The sequence below is a fragment of the Chiloscyllium plagiosum genome, chromosome 11 (genome assembly GCF_004010195.1).
Source record: "Chiloscyllium plagiosum isolate BGI_BamShark_2017 chromosome 11, ASM401019v2, whole genome shotgun sequence".
Classification (NCBI taxonomy): Eukaryota; Metazoa; Chordata; class Chondrichthyes; order Orectolobiformes; family Hemiscylliidae; genus Chiloscyllium; species Chiloscyllium plagiosum.
In genome coordinates this window covers 41,316,784-41,329,649 of record NC_057720.1, presented here as the reverse complement: position 1 = coordinate 41,329,649, position 12,866 = coordinate 41,316,784, and the positions used below count along the sequence as shown (strand labels likewise).

The 12,866-nt window shown below is 37.8% G+C and overlaps 1 protein-coding gene across 2 annotated transcripts in view; it reads right to left on the bottom strand.

The window, feature by feature from the left end:
* echdc2 (enoyl CoA hydratase domain containing 2) overlaps positions 1–12,866 on the bottom strand; it is a 61,497-nt gene that overhangs the window by 44,305 nt on the left and 4,326 nt on the right. Inside the window, exons 2-3 of one of the 2 annotated variants that reach the window (XM_043699178.1) lie at positions 11,534–11,625; positions 5,582–7,387 (exon numbers count right to left, since the gene is read on the bottom strand). The exons of the other annotated variant lie outside the window; for it this stretch is intronic. Of the exons in view, the coding sequence (XP_043555113.1) occupies positions 6,686–7,387; positions 11,534–11,625 (794 nt within the window). The 3' untranslated portion in view covers positions 5,582–6,685. Of the gene's footprint in view, positions 1–5,581; positions 7,388–11,533; positions 11,626–12,866 lie in introns of those variants that run through there. 2 annotated transcript variants of the gene reach the window in all.

Sequence of the window (12,866 nt, the reverse complement as noted above, 5' to 3'; positions counted from 1 at the left end):
CAGAGGGTGGTACATGTATGGAATGAGCTGCCAGAGGATGTGGTGGAGGCTGGTACAATTGCAACATTTAAGAGGCATTTGGATGGGTATATGAATAGGAAGGATTTGGAGGGATATGGGCCGGGTGGTGGCAGGTGGGACTAGATTGGGTTGGGATATCTGGATGGAATGGACGAGTTGGACCGAAGAGTCTGTTTCCATGCTGTACATCTCTATGACTCTAATATTATACTTGACTATTTCCAATCATTGGGTTCTTATTAATGCCCAAATCTGATCTCCAATGAGGAAGTATCGGAGAACACTTTTCTCTACAGAAGATATAAAGCACAATGCATGGTTGAAGGTGGTGAATACATAATCTGCATGTTCCTGAAATTTAAAAAGTATAGATGAAGAGAATATCTGTAAAAATAAATTTTCAAATAGATGTTGTTCATGGTAGCCAAAGATGCTTGCAATACTAAATTTTAGAATGATTTTAACAATGGGGATCATAAAACTATCTACTGAACGATATTTCACTTAAAATTTCACTTGAGCATTTGCATCTCCTACAACAAGATTTCACCCATAATTCTCTTTTTAAAATATTACTGTAAAGGAAGGATATGTTACAACCCCCTCATGGTCTAGATATTTTCTAATCAATCAATCTCATCAGAGATGGTGTTAACACACCTCTGGAGCAGGTGGGATTTGAACCCTTGTATCCCGTCTCAGAATTAGGGATGCTACCACTGTTACAAGAAACCTCACACTCTGCCTCAACCCCATGGTCTACTTGAAGGCACATAAAACAGCTGGCTAGCCCACCATCTTCCCAACCAAATCCAAGCTGACACTATATTTTGGTGGGCATGACTAGGATCACCCAACCCATGCTTTAACCTATTGAGGTTCTTAAATTGCCAATTAAAGACTATTTGAGGGCTTCTTTCAGTTTCCACTGCAATGAATTTGTGTGCAAGGCAGAAGTGTTCAGCTCACCACTTCTACAATTTGGGGTGAAAAGCAGGAAGAGAATAGCTCCTTTGGAGTCCCTTCTGCTCATCAGTGCATCTGCCAAAGATAGTATCTCAACACCTTCTTGTGCCTCAACACCACAACCCCTGCCTCTCTTGCTCAGGTCCTCGATCCCTCCCTATCCTAAAACTCTGGACTTAACCTTCAGACTTAGTATCGATGGATTTTCTTCTTGGCACTCCTTTATAGTTCCAGCGGCTGTAGCAACTGTGCTGATTGGCTAACCACCTTGAAGTTGGAACTTCCTGTCCCTTAGAGGTAGAAGTCCCATTCTCACCTTGTTAAGGCACAAGTAATATGCCTGAACCCATCTCCAAAACATTCACAACATTGTGTTTGGTTAAATAAAAACTGTGGTGCGTAGTATTATCACAAGAAGACTTGAATGTCAAGTTTAGTTCATTGGATTCCTACAGTCTATTAAGAATGAAGGTAGGTAAAAGCATCGACCTGACCCAATGAATTATAGTTTCTGTTGTGCAATAGCACTGGTTTCTAATTCCCAAAGGGATTGTGCAAACCATTTTTGGAGTTTTGTGATTAGTTCCTCGTCTTGTATCAGCGTCTGCCTGTCTCTAGCTCTAAAAAGTTAATTAAAGCAGATAAATGACTATGAATAAAACATAGACAGTATAACCTGAGGTTTCAATATTTAACATTTTACAAAAGCTGAAAACTAAAATTATTCAATGGTTCTGTCTCTGACACTTAGCAATTTTTCTAGCCGTCAATATAGCAATGTCAATGACCAGTAAAATAAAAAGCTGTTTGCTTCAAAGAAATTGAAAAATAAACTCAATTATGTGAAAAAACTCTTTGACTTCATGCACTGTCATTAATCAAATGGCAGGAACTGTTCTACAGGATTCTGAACGCATCTGTCAAACTCAAATTATAGTCTATAGCCCATAGAGTATAGCAAAGACTCAATGTTAATTTTCCCAGGACAACCAATTAATGGCCAGAAACCTGCCTCACTGTTTTTTAAAAATTTTATATCTATGTGGGAGAATACTTCTGGATGGCTTTAATAAGCTTTTATGAACTGGGTTGGCCACTTGTCACATGAATGTTTTACAACCCCATTACACCACAGTGAAAATGGCCTCAAGGTAGTAGGGTTCCTGATGAAGGGCTTATGCCTGAAACGTCAAATCTCCTGCGCCTCGGATGCTGCTTGACCTGCTGTGCTTTCCAGCACCACACTCGACTCGGAGTAGGAGGGAATCAAGGATTTGACACATTTTGGCGATATTAGTCTTAAGCACCTAACTGCCTCTGCTCCTGGTGGGGTTTAAAAATCAAGCCCATACATATTAATGGAATGTGACTTTTTTTTGTCAATCACAATGTTCTTCTTTTTAAAAGCAGAGTCCAATGGAAATATTTTGAAAGCTAGCATTTCTTCACATTTGAGCAGCAAATGTTAAAGGTTGACCAAATGGCACAGGTATATCCTGATAAATGAAAGTTCAGCACAATGAAAGTTCAGCCGATAGAATCAAAGTTCAGGGCAAAAATATCAAATCCAGTTCTAGGCCTTTGTCTGGTGGTCAAGTAAACACTTTAAATGTGGCATAGTGGTTAGCACTGCTGCCTCACAGCGCCACAGACCCGGGTTCAATTCCCACCTCAGGCGACTATCTGTGTGGAGTTTGCACATTCTCCCAGTGTCTGTGTGGGTTTCCTCTGGGTGCTCCGGTTTCCTTCCACAGTCCAAAAGTGTGCAGGTTAGGTGAATTGGCCATGCTAAATTGCCCGTAGTGTTAGGTGTAGGGGAATGGGTCTGGGTGGGTTGCACTTCGGCGGGAACTTGCTGGGCCGAAGGGCCTGTTTCCACACTAAGTAATTTTAAAAAAAATCTAAAGGCAATTCTGTAGATTGTGAAATTTACATTATTGATCTAAAAAATAAATAAAAACAAAGTCAGAGTGTCATAGACATTGTCTATATGGACTTCAGCAAAGTGTTTGACAAGGTGCTGCACGGTAGACTGGTTAGTTAGATTAGATCAAATGGGATTGGGGCAGCTACCCAATTGAATACAACATTGGTTTGAAGGTTGGAGATAGGGGATGGTGGTAGACAGTTGCTTTTTTGACTGGACCAGCAGTGTGCCACAAGGATTGGTGCTGGGTTCACTGCTTTTCATCATTTATATAAATTATTTGGATGTGAATATAGGAGACATAGTTACAAAGTTTGCAGATTACACCAAAATAGGTGGTGTAGCAGTCAGTGGAAAAAATCTCAGAGTACACCAGGACCTTGATCAGATGTGCCAATGGGGCTAGGTATGGCAGATGGAGTTTAATTTAGATAAATGTGAGGTGTTGCATTTTGGTAAGGCAAAGTAGGGCAATGTCATCCCATTTCCACCCCCACCCGAAGCAAAATGGTCAGTGACACAGTATAGTTTTACCTCCTTCATCTTTCCTCCTGGTCCTAGAGGGAGAGAAACGATCGCCCATGTGCACAGAGACAGGAGTTCAGTCTTCTCTGGAATAGCAGTTTCTTAATGAATTATATAGTCATTTTACAGGGACGAGCATCCAGTTAAGGCAACATACATAATAATTGGGTGACCGTTACAATCAGCGAGTGTCAATAGGAGAGATTAATCCATCTGCTGTTACACAATGGATAACTGGCTTTACATAATGAATACCTTTCACCTTGTTAAACTGATATTACATATATACATACTGAATGCTTCCAATATTGTTAAATGGCTCTACATAATGAATGTTTTTCCACCTTGTTAACCCATGACCCTTACCTCCAGCACCCCCTTGTTAACTGCAAGTTCTTATCTGATCTGAGTCATGCTCAGCTGAACTTCCTGTTTCACAAAACTCAGAACTTAACTTTTCCCTGCCTGCTTATACCCTATACACATTCTCAGCAGGACTTAAACGCTTAACAGTACGATCCTGGGGATTGTTGTTGAACAGAAACTTAGGGATGCAGGTGCACAGTTCCTTCAAAGTGGACTCATGTGGTGAAGGCAGTGTTTGCCATCATTGCTCAGATGGATAGAATATAGGAGTTGGGATATCATGTTGCAGCGTATAGGACATTGGTGAGGTCACTTTTAGAATACTGTGTACAATTCTGGTCATCCTTCTATTGGAAGGATGTTGTTAAACCTAAGGCACAGAAAACATTTACAAGGATGTTGCTGGGACTGGAGAGTTTACGTTATTGGGAAAGGCTGAAGAGCTGAGGCATTTTTTTTTCCCTGGAGTGGAGGCTCTGGGGTGACCTTGTACAAGTTTATAACATCATGAGGGGCATGGATAGGGAGAATATCCAAGGTCTTTTACCTTGGGTGGGGACTCTAAAACTAGAGGGCACAGGTTTTAGGTGAGAGGGGAAAGATTTAAAAGGACCGGAGAAGTAACCTTTTCAGAGGGTGATGCATGCATGGAATGAGGAACTGGTGGGGCAGGTAGAATTACATAATTTGAAAAATATCTGGAATGGTTTATAAATAGGAAGGGTTTAAAGGGATATGGGACAAATGCTGGCAAATGGGACTGGGTCAGATTGGGATACCTCATTGGCACAGATGAATGAGCTGAAGAGTCTGTTTCTGTACTGAATGACTCTATAACCTTTATTTTAGGTAGGAATCATTTTATTTAGAGAGAAAAATAAAAGTACTTATCTATAAACACTCTTGATATTTGAGACAGTTAGTACATGAAAACGTTAATGGATACATTAAGTCAAAATACAAGTGCACTGATATATTTCACAATCTTCATTTATTTTGTTTATGAATTCAAAGCAGGAGTTGGCCATTTGAACCCTTTAATCTGCCCACCACTCAATAAGATCCCACTGATCAAATTATGGCCTCAATGCCACCTGGAGTCACATGTAGACCAGACAAGGTAAGGATGGCAGATTTCCTTCCCTGAAGGATATATGAAAAATGATGATAGTTTCAGGAGATTAAAAAAAAACTACAGAAACACAGCAGCTCTGACAGCACCCATGGAGTCAGAGTTAGTGTTTCAGATCTAACATAATTCTTTTTATTAAGTGCATTTAAATTCTACTAACTGTTGAGGTGGAATTTGAATCCTTGCCCCCCAAGACATTAATCTGGGCCATTGGAATACTTGTTTAGTGATACTACCACTGTATCATTGTCTCCTTGAGAAAGAAGCAGGAAAAAGAATGACAGAAAAGGATGGATTCATGTATTACAGAAAAAGCCTATTAATTCATCTTGTCCAAGTCACAGCAAATTCAAAAAGACAAAGAGGGTTTTTCTTACATCATTAACATACCAATTGTGCCATAAAACTCAAGAATTCTATGGATCCTTTCATTGAATGAAAGATACTAAAGCTGAAACCAGTGTGTATGTTATGGAATGCAGTAGAGAGAAGTGCAGACAAAGATCACGTGACACTGCCAAACTTTCAAATTCTGATTAAAATTATAAATATTCAATAGGCCAGATCAGGGACATGCCAACTAACTGCAGATAAGACAGTTAAGAAGATAATAAACTCCATTTCAATACCATAAATTGACACCAGTAGCAGCTCAAAATGGTAAAATAAAAATCCACTACAAATAAAACCTAAAAACGGAGTATATTTTTAGAAAAATTACTTTCTAAAAGCTGCAGACAAAAGAACAACTTGAGGAACTGAAACAAAAATCCAATGCAAGATTACCATATGGGTTGGAGAGGCTTATAGACTTTACTTGCTTGCATGGCGACAATGGCACCAAGTTCTGGATGACAGGTTTTCAGCCAACTTATCCAGAAGCAAAACAACATTGATAACCTGGAATTAAAAAGCATTTTGTACACTAAAATGAACCAAGGCTTTTCACAGCAGTATGTAGCTCATTATGATAGGTGATGAAAAACACAACCAAAGGAGCATATTTTAAGGAAAGCCATGAGGAATGAAAATATTTAAGTCTTTCATTCTTGAATTCCCTACCTTATAGCATTGTCAAGAAGTTAAAACACATGAACTACAACAGTTTAGGAAGACCACCACCACCTTCCCAGGACAATAATGGACAATAAGTTCTGGCCTTGTCAGCAATGCTCATGTCCAGAAAATCAATTTGAAAATTCTTCAAATTCTGTAAACCATTCAAAATAATATTGCTCTGTTAATACATTTTTTTGCCAAAGTGTTAGATATGATGTTTTTACCTCTATTGTACAAATAACTTGGAGGTAATGATTGATATTTCCAGAACATAAATTACAAATGAAATTCGGCTTTTGTGACTATTGCTGGTTTTCCAATTTTTTTGTGCAAAATCTCCAAACATTACTGAAAAAATCTTTAAGAAACGTATCAACACATCCTATCTGAGGTACTTGGAAATTTTTAAAACGACCTAATTCCTGACATTGAAGGTGCTAAAATGTTGGGTGGCGTCAGCCTTCAGATTTCACTTGAAGTAGTCATTTCTCATATGAGCTGAGACAAACACTGTAACAGGTTATTCAATGATGAAGGGTATAATTTGGTTAAGCTTAATACTATTGGTCACCCAAAACTCATGTGCACATTTTCTGGTAGGACTCATTAAACAACAAATAGGAAGGTACTGACTGTTTCCTCCTCTCCACAATTGTTGTGTTTGACTCCCACCTTGGACTTTGAGTTGGTCATTGTATTAAATGTTTTTTTTTGTCAAATAATCTAGACAAAGGTGTTTTCTGAATGCATTCTTTGAGGAAATTTAAGCAGAAGTTAGAATACTTATCAGGGAATTCTCGAAAGTGGTTAACATGCTGTGATGTTTCAAAATCTACAGATTGCACCTGAATATTTAACATTTTTCTAGTGTTGATCATTGCCTCTATATCCTTGTAATAAACAATTTTATCTGCTTTTGAATACAAAAAAAGTTGAGGCCACCTTGATGGATCCACCTTCAATGCATCATAGAATGGCAGGGAGACAAATTGTGTTACTGGATAAAGCATAACCTTAAGTAATACCATCAAAACAAAAACAGGAATTGCAATGCACTTTACAACAACATTGGTTGAAGAACCCAAGACAGTGTTAAATGCTCGGATACTACCCTGGAGATTTTTGTTTCCAGGTGCACTATCAAAAATGATTCCAACTACTCGTAACTTAGTGAAATAAGTTTCAGTTTTGTTACATTGGAGTTCAACTATGTGGCGGTACAGCATGCATCCAGCATTACTGAAAACATGGAACAATATTGGATGCCCTTCTATGCCAAGGTCAAACAGGAGATCTAATAGTTTTCTTGCTGTGCGTTGGAGATTTTTGCTGAAGATTCCACTGAAAAATATCTGCTGCCATGGAGCAATATATCTGAGAACTATACAACCCTGCAACAAAAAAAGTAAATTTTAATATGATATGAAAAACATTTTTAATTTCATGATGATCATCTTCTTTAAGTGAAGAAGAGAATGGTGAATGCTGTGATAACTGAAATTTAAGTGGAAATTAAATTTGCACAACATGGAGTGCGGCTTGGGAGGTTTAATTTGCTAAGCAACCAGCTATCCTTTTTTTGGTCCTTCACAACTAGGAAATTAGTTGTTTCATTATGGCTAGCCAAACAAAATCATCATTTATTACTGTGAGAATAATTCTTTTCAAGTGTACCAATAATTAACAATACATTCTTGAAAGAAATGCTGGTTGGTTTGATTAACAATCTTATTGGCCAATCTTTGGTGGAGAATGGAACTGAGACACAACCTTCCAATTTAATAAGGCAGCAGATAAGATTGACACCCTGTACAGAAGACCATAGCAAGAAGCAAGGTATAAGACCAGAGTAGAAAGCTAAGATGCAGGCGTTCAGTTTTTTTGCATCAAGATATTGTTTCAAAGGAAAGGTAATGCTAAAAGTCAGCATGCCAACCACGACAGGGATAAGATGTGTGGCTCACTACACTTTTCAATGAGATACCTATAATTGACTAGAAGAAATGTTTGGCTTCATTGACAGCCTATAAATTTACTTGCTGCCTCAAAAAAAGCAGCTTAATTAAAATGCATCATGATATGCATCACTGAAATGTTTCTCTGTCTGCTTACAAAAAGATTAGAGAAATCCTAGTGAAAGCCCACATGAAAAACATGCAAAAAATTCCTTCATGAATGACTAGTACAATATCTTTGGAATTTTATACTCATCATCCAAAGGTATAATAATCAATCAAGACAGCTCCTAAGGAAATTAGAACGACAGATCTTTTCTATTCAGGAGGCCATTCGACCCCTCATGTTTGTATTGGCTCCCAAAAGAGATATCCAGCTAATCCCATTCTCCAGCCCTTTCTCCGTAGCCCCCGTAATTAATCACTTTCACATATACATCCAACTTTCTTTTGAAACCTCCTATGGAATCTGTCTCTACCATTCTCTCGGGCAACACATTCCAAATCCAGACAACTTTCAAGACTTGGGGGCACATTTTTAAGGTGAGAGGAGGGAGATTTAAAAAAAGACATGAGGGGCAAATTTTCTACACAGAGGATGGAATGAACTTCCTGAGAAAGTGGAGGATGTGGGTACAATTACAACATTTAAAAGACATTTGGATAAGTACAAGAGTAGAAAAGATTTGGAGGGATATGGGCCAGGAGCAGGCAGGTGGGACTAGTTTAGTTTGGGATTATGTTCAGCACGGACTGATTGGACCAAAGTGTCCATTTCTGTGTTGTATAATTCTGTTACTCTGACAGCCATAACATTTCTCCTCATCTTACTCCTTAAATCTGTTGTTAACAATCTTGAAATTGTGACCCCCAACACTGATATACCAGTACGTGGAAACAGAACATTCTTGTTTTCCCTGTTAAAACTGTCATAATTAGATCTCCTGCTCCAGGGATAATAAGTCCAACTTCTGTAATATTTTCTTATAACCAAAATCCCTCAAGCCTCGTATTATTCTAGTGAATCTTCTTTGCATTCTTTCCTTAAACAAGGCACCCACAACTGAACACAATATTACAAATGTGATCTGACCAATCATTTGTAGAGGTGTAACAAAAACTTCTCATTTTTATATTCTATGCCCCTATTTAAAAACTCAAGGATCTTATAAACCTTCTTAACAAGCGTTTCAACTTGCTTGGCCACCTTCGGAGAACTATGTACATGAAACTCTGATGTCCCCCTGCTCCCTTACTCCTCTCAAAGCTGTACCATTGAGGCAGCGTTATCTCTCAGTTTTTCTTCTACTAAAATACATTTCAATGCAGAGAACTGTGAGGCAATTCATCTACCAGGTGTCTGCTCATTTGGCCAATTTGTCAATGTCTCTCTAAGGTTGCTAAGCATTATCCTTACAGTTCACTATTCTACCTAGTATCATCTGCAAATTTAGAGATTTTGCCTTCTCCAAATCTTTTATATAAATCAGAAAAAGCAAACACTGATCTCTGGGGAACACCATTTTCAACTTGTCTATAGATCTGAGAAGTGTCTATTTATCTCTACCCTATCTTTTAGTCACTGTCTAATCCGTGCTGCCAAGGACCCAGTAACCCAAAACATTTGCAGTTTGGTAAACACCCTGCCATGTGACACCATATCAAACGCTGTCTGAAAGTTCAAATATACATCCACAGTGCCACCCTCATCCAGTGCCTGTTACCTTGCCAAAGAACTCAATTAAATTTGTTAGACATGACTTGATCTTGACTGTCTCATTTTATCTTCCCGCCTTAGGCAACTGTTTGTGTGGAGTTTGCACATTCTCCCAGTGTCTGCGTGGGTTTCCTCCGGGTGCTCCGGTTTCCTTCCACAGTCCAAAAAAAAATTTGCAGGTTAGGTGAATTGGCCATGTTAAATTGCCCATAGTGTTAGGTGAAGGGGTAAATGTAGGGGAATGGATCTGGGTAAGTTGCTCTTCGCAGGGTCGGCGTGGACTTGTTGGGCCGAAGGGCCTGTTTCCATACTGTAAGTAATCTAAACATCTTATTGTCTTATTTTATTTTTCTTCAAGTGTACACTTATCGTATCCAGTATTATAGTGTCCATCAGTTTTCCTACTATTGATGTCAAGCTGATAGGTCTGTAGATTCCTGGGTTATCCTTTGCCCCCTTTTTTTTTAAAAAACGGGTGTCACAGTTGCAATCCTCTAGTGTCCAGAAACTAATTCTGTATTCAGAAAAACCTGGAGAATTTCTGTCAATAGCTCCACAATTTGCTTCCTTACCTCTTTCAGCAGTGTAGGATGCATCCCATCTGGACCTGACAACTTGTCTACCTGGGGTGCTGCTAGACCTTTTATGACCTCTTCTTTATCTATCACTACACTGCTCAGCTGATAAGCACCCACATTTTCAACTGAGCCATTATCATCATCTTCTCATTTAGTTTAAAAAAAATGACAAATTATATGTAATTTTGATTATAAAAGGTGTCCTTTATAGGTGTCAACTACAGTACCCTTTAGTAACCACTATATAATTCGACAATGGACAAAATAAACATAATTTACAAGATAAATGATAGTCAGATCACTGATAAAAGTAACTATCACTTGCCCTGAAGGACTATGCAAGGCAGACCATATTTGGTAACAGAAATACATTAATAAAACTCTGTTTTGTACACAAATTTCTTGTCATAATCCTCAGCCACAAATTATCGGCATTTTTTGTTAACCAGTCATCAAAAATAAAACTAATGATTAGAACTTCTAACAATACTTTTCTAACAATAGAAAACAAATGTGCATGGTGGCTCAATGGTTAGCACGGCTGCGTTACAATGCCAGTGTCCTGAGTTTGATTCTAGCCTTGGCTAACACTTACAAGAACAGAATTTGTTTCTAATAATTGTGAACCAGATGCAGAAAACTAGTTTTATAGATAATGGTGTTAGTTTCTACCAACAGGCATATCCCAAATGTAAATTCAATTGTTATCTTTTCACTACATGCTTTCACTATCAAAATGTCAAAAGTGCGACAAAAAGCAAAATGCTGCAGATTTTGGAAACTGAAAGAAAATCAGAAAATATTGGAAGTATTTTCTAGTCAGGGAGGACTGTGAAGAAACAAACATCCAGATCCCTGTGAGGAGTCTACCTTTGTGAAAAACAGTTCTTCCTGAACAATTTATATCAAAGAACTATGAAAGGGAAAGTTATTGCTTACAACTTTGTTCTTCCAATTTTGTATTCAGGTTACAGATTCACTCAATTGTGCCAGAACAAAACGATCACAAATTGAAAATGTTATCATCAGTTCAATTCTCCATAGATCCTGCCTGACCTGCTAGTGTTTTCATGCCAACTCTTGAGTTTATCATAAAGCAAAATCTGCCCCTCTTACCTTTGGAGACTAAAAATTTGAAAAGCTTCAAAAATATATAAACATATACACAAACTGAAAAGTGCTATTGTAAATAGCATTGTGATAATTATAGTTAAATGGAGGCTGATTTTTGGATGACTAAAGTTTTAAGTCAACGCATTAAAAGAAGCCATTTTCTTTAATACCAACCTGATTTTTGTAGATATAGCTGTATTTTGATAAGTGCTTGTCTTGACAGCCACCCCAACCCAACAGAATTACCACAGGGTCTTCCTTAAAGCCTAAATTATACAAAATGTTACATTATACAATATATCATTTTACCTGACATTGGTGTTTGCACAAAATTAGAAGTACAACTTCTAGGCTGATTCCTTTGATTTTAAAGTAGGTCCATTGCAAACAATTAAAATCAACAAAGTATCAATGGACAATGCAGTATGTGGTTTAAATTCTACTCTTATTTCTATTATTCAAATTTCACATCACTAAGTGGAAGCTGGAATAAATGCAAGAATCTGAAATAATACGTGATCAGGCTTAATTTAATTCATAATATAAAACAGTGTATCGTTTAGCATTGAATTAATATGATGGGGGTAGAAGACTAATGACAGTTTGTATAAGAATTGAATTGAGGGTCAAGACAGTAGTTCTGCAACACAGCTCAGCCAAAGTGTCTTTTCAGTAATGGTCCATTTAAAGATAGCTGGTGGGAACTGGAGGAATAAGTCAAGTTTTAATGTGTTATATATACAATACCTTTAAAATTTGCAGAGTACGGTTGGTCCATCCAAAAAAATAGTTTACCAAAATTAAGATTAATTAAATAAGTCAAATCAAGTGGAGTCAAATTACAGATTTGACATGTTGCCAAACATTCAAAGAAGATAATCAGTCACAAATAATGAGAAAGAAAAATGCCAAGTACTGCAGCACTGGAAATCTGAATTAAAAACAAAAAAAATGGTTGGAACACTCAGTAGGTCAGCAGGAGAGATGCTTCAGGATTTTGACCTAGCAACAATGGGCAACTGCACAGACACAATTATCCATGAAAATCCAGAAGTTGTCGTGAATGATTCTACCCTTCTCAAAAGGATGCAAAGCTCTGCAGACTACAACCAGGTAGAATTACCAAACAAAGAATGTTCCCTTTCAAGCCATCGACCTCACTGTAAAAACCCTTGAAAAGGTTATTGGTGAAAGAAGTGTAACCAGATTTCTGATAACAGATTAAGGTAACTATTATAGCACAAAACTTCACTAGTCCTGAAATACTAATTTTCTATTTGTGGAATTTCAAATTCGCACTGTTAAAACTTCTACACGCTATTAATATTTTTGAAAATTTAAGATGTTTCAATTCAAAGTTTGTGAGAAGATTTGTAGCTCGGGTGCTCGTTGTTGTGGTTCTGTTCGCCGAGCTGGGAATTTGTGTTGCAGACGTTTCATCCCCTGTCTTGGTGACATCCTCAGTGCTTAGGAGCCTCCTGTGAAGCGCTTCTGTGATCTTTCCTCC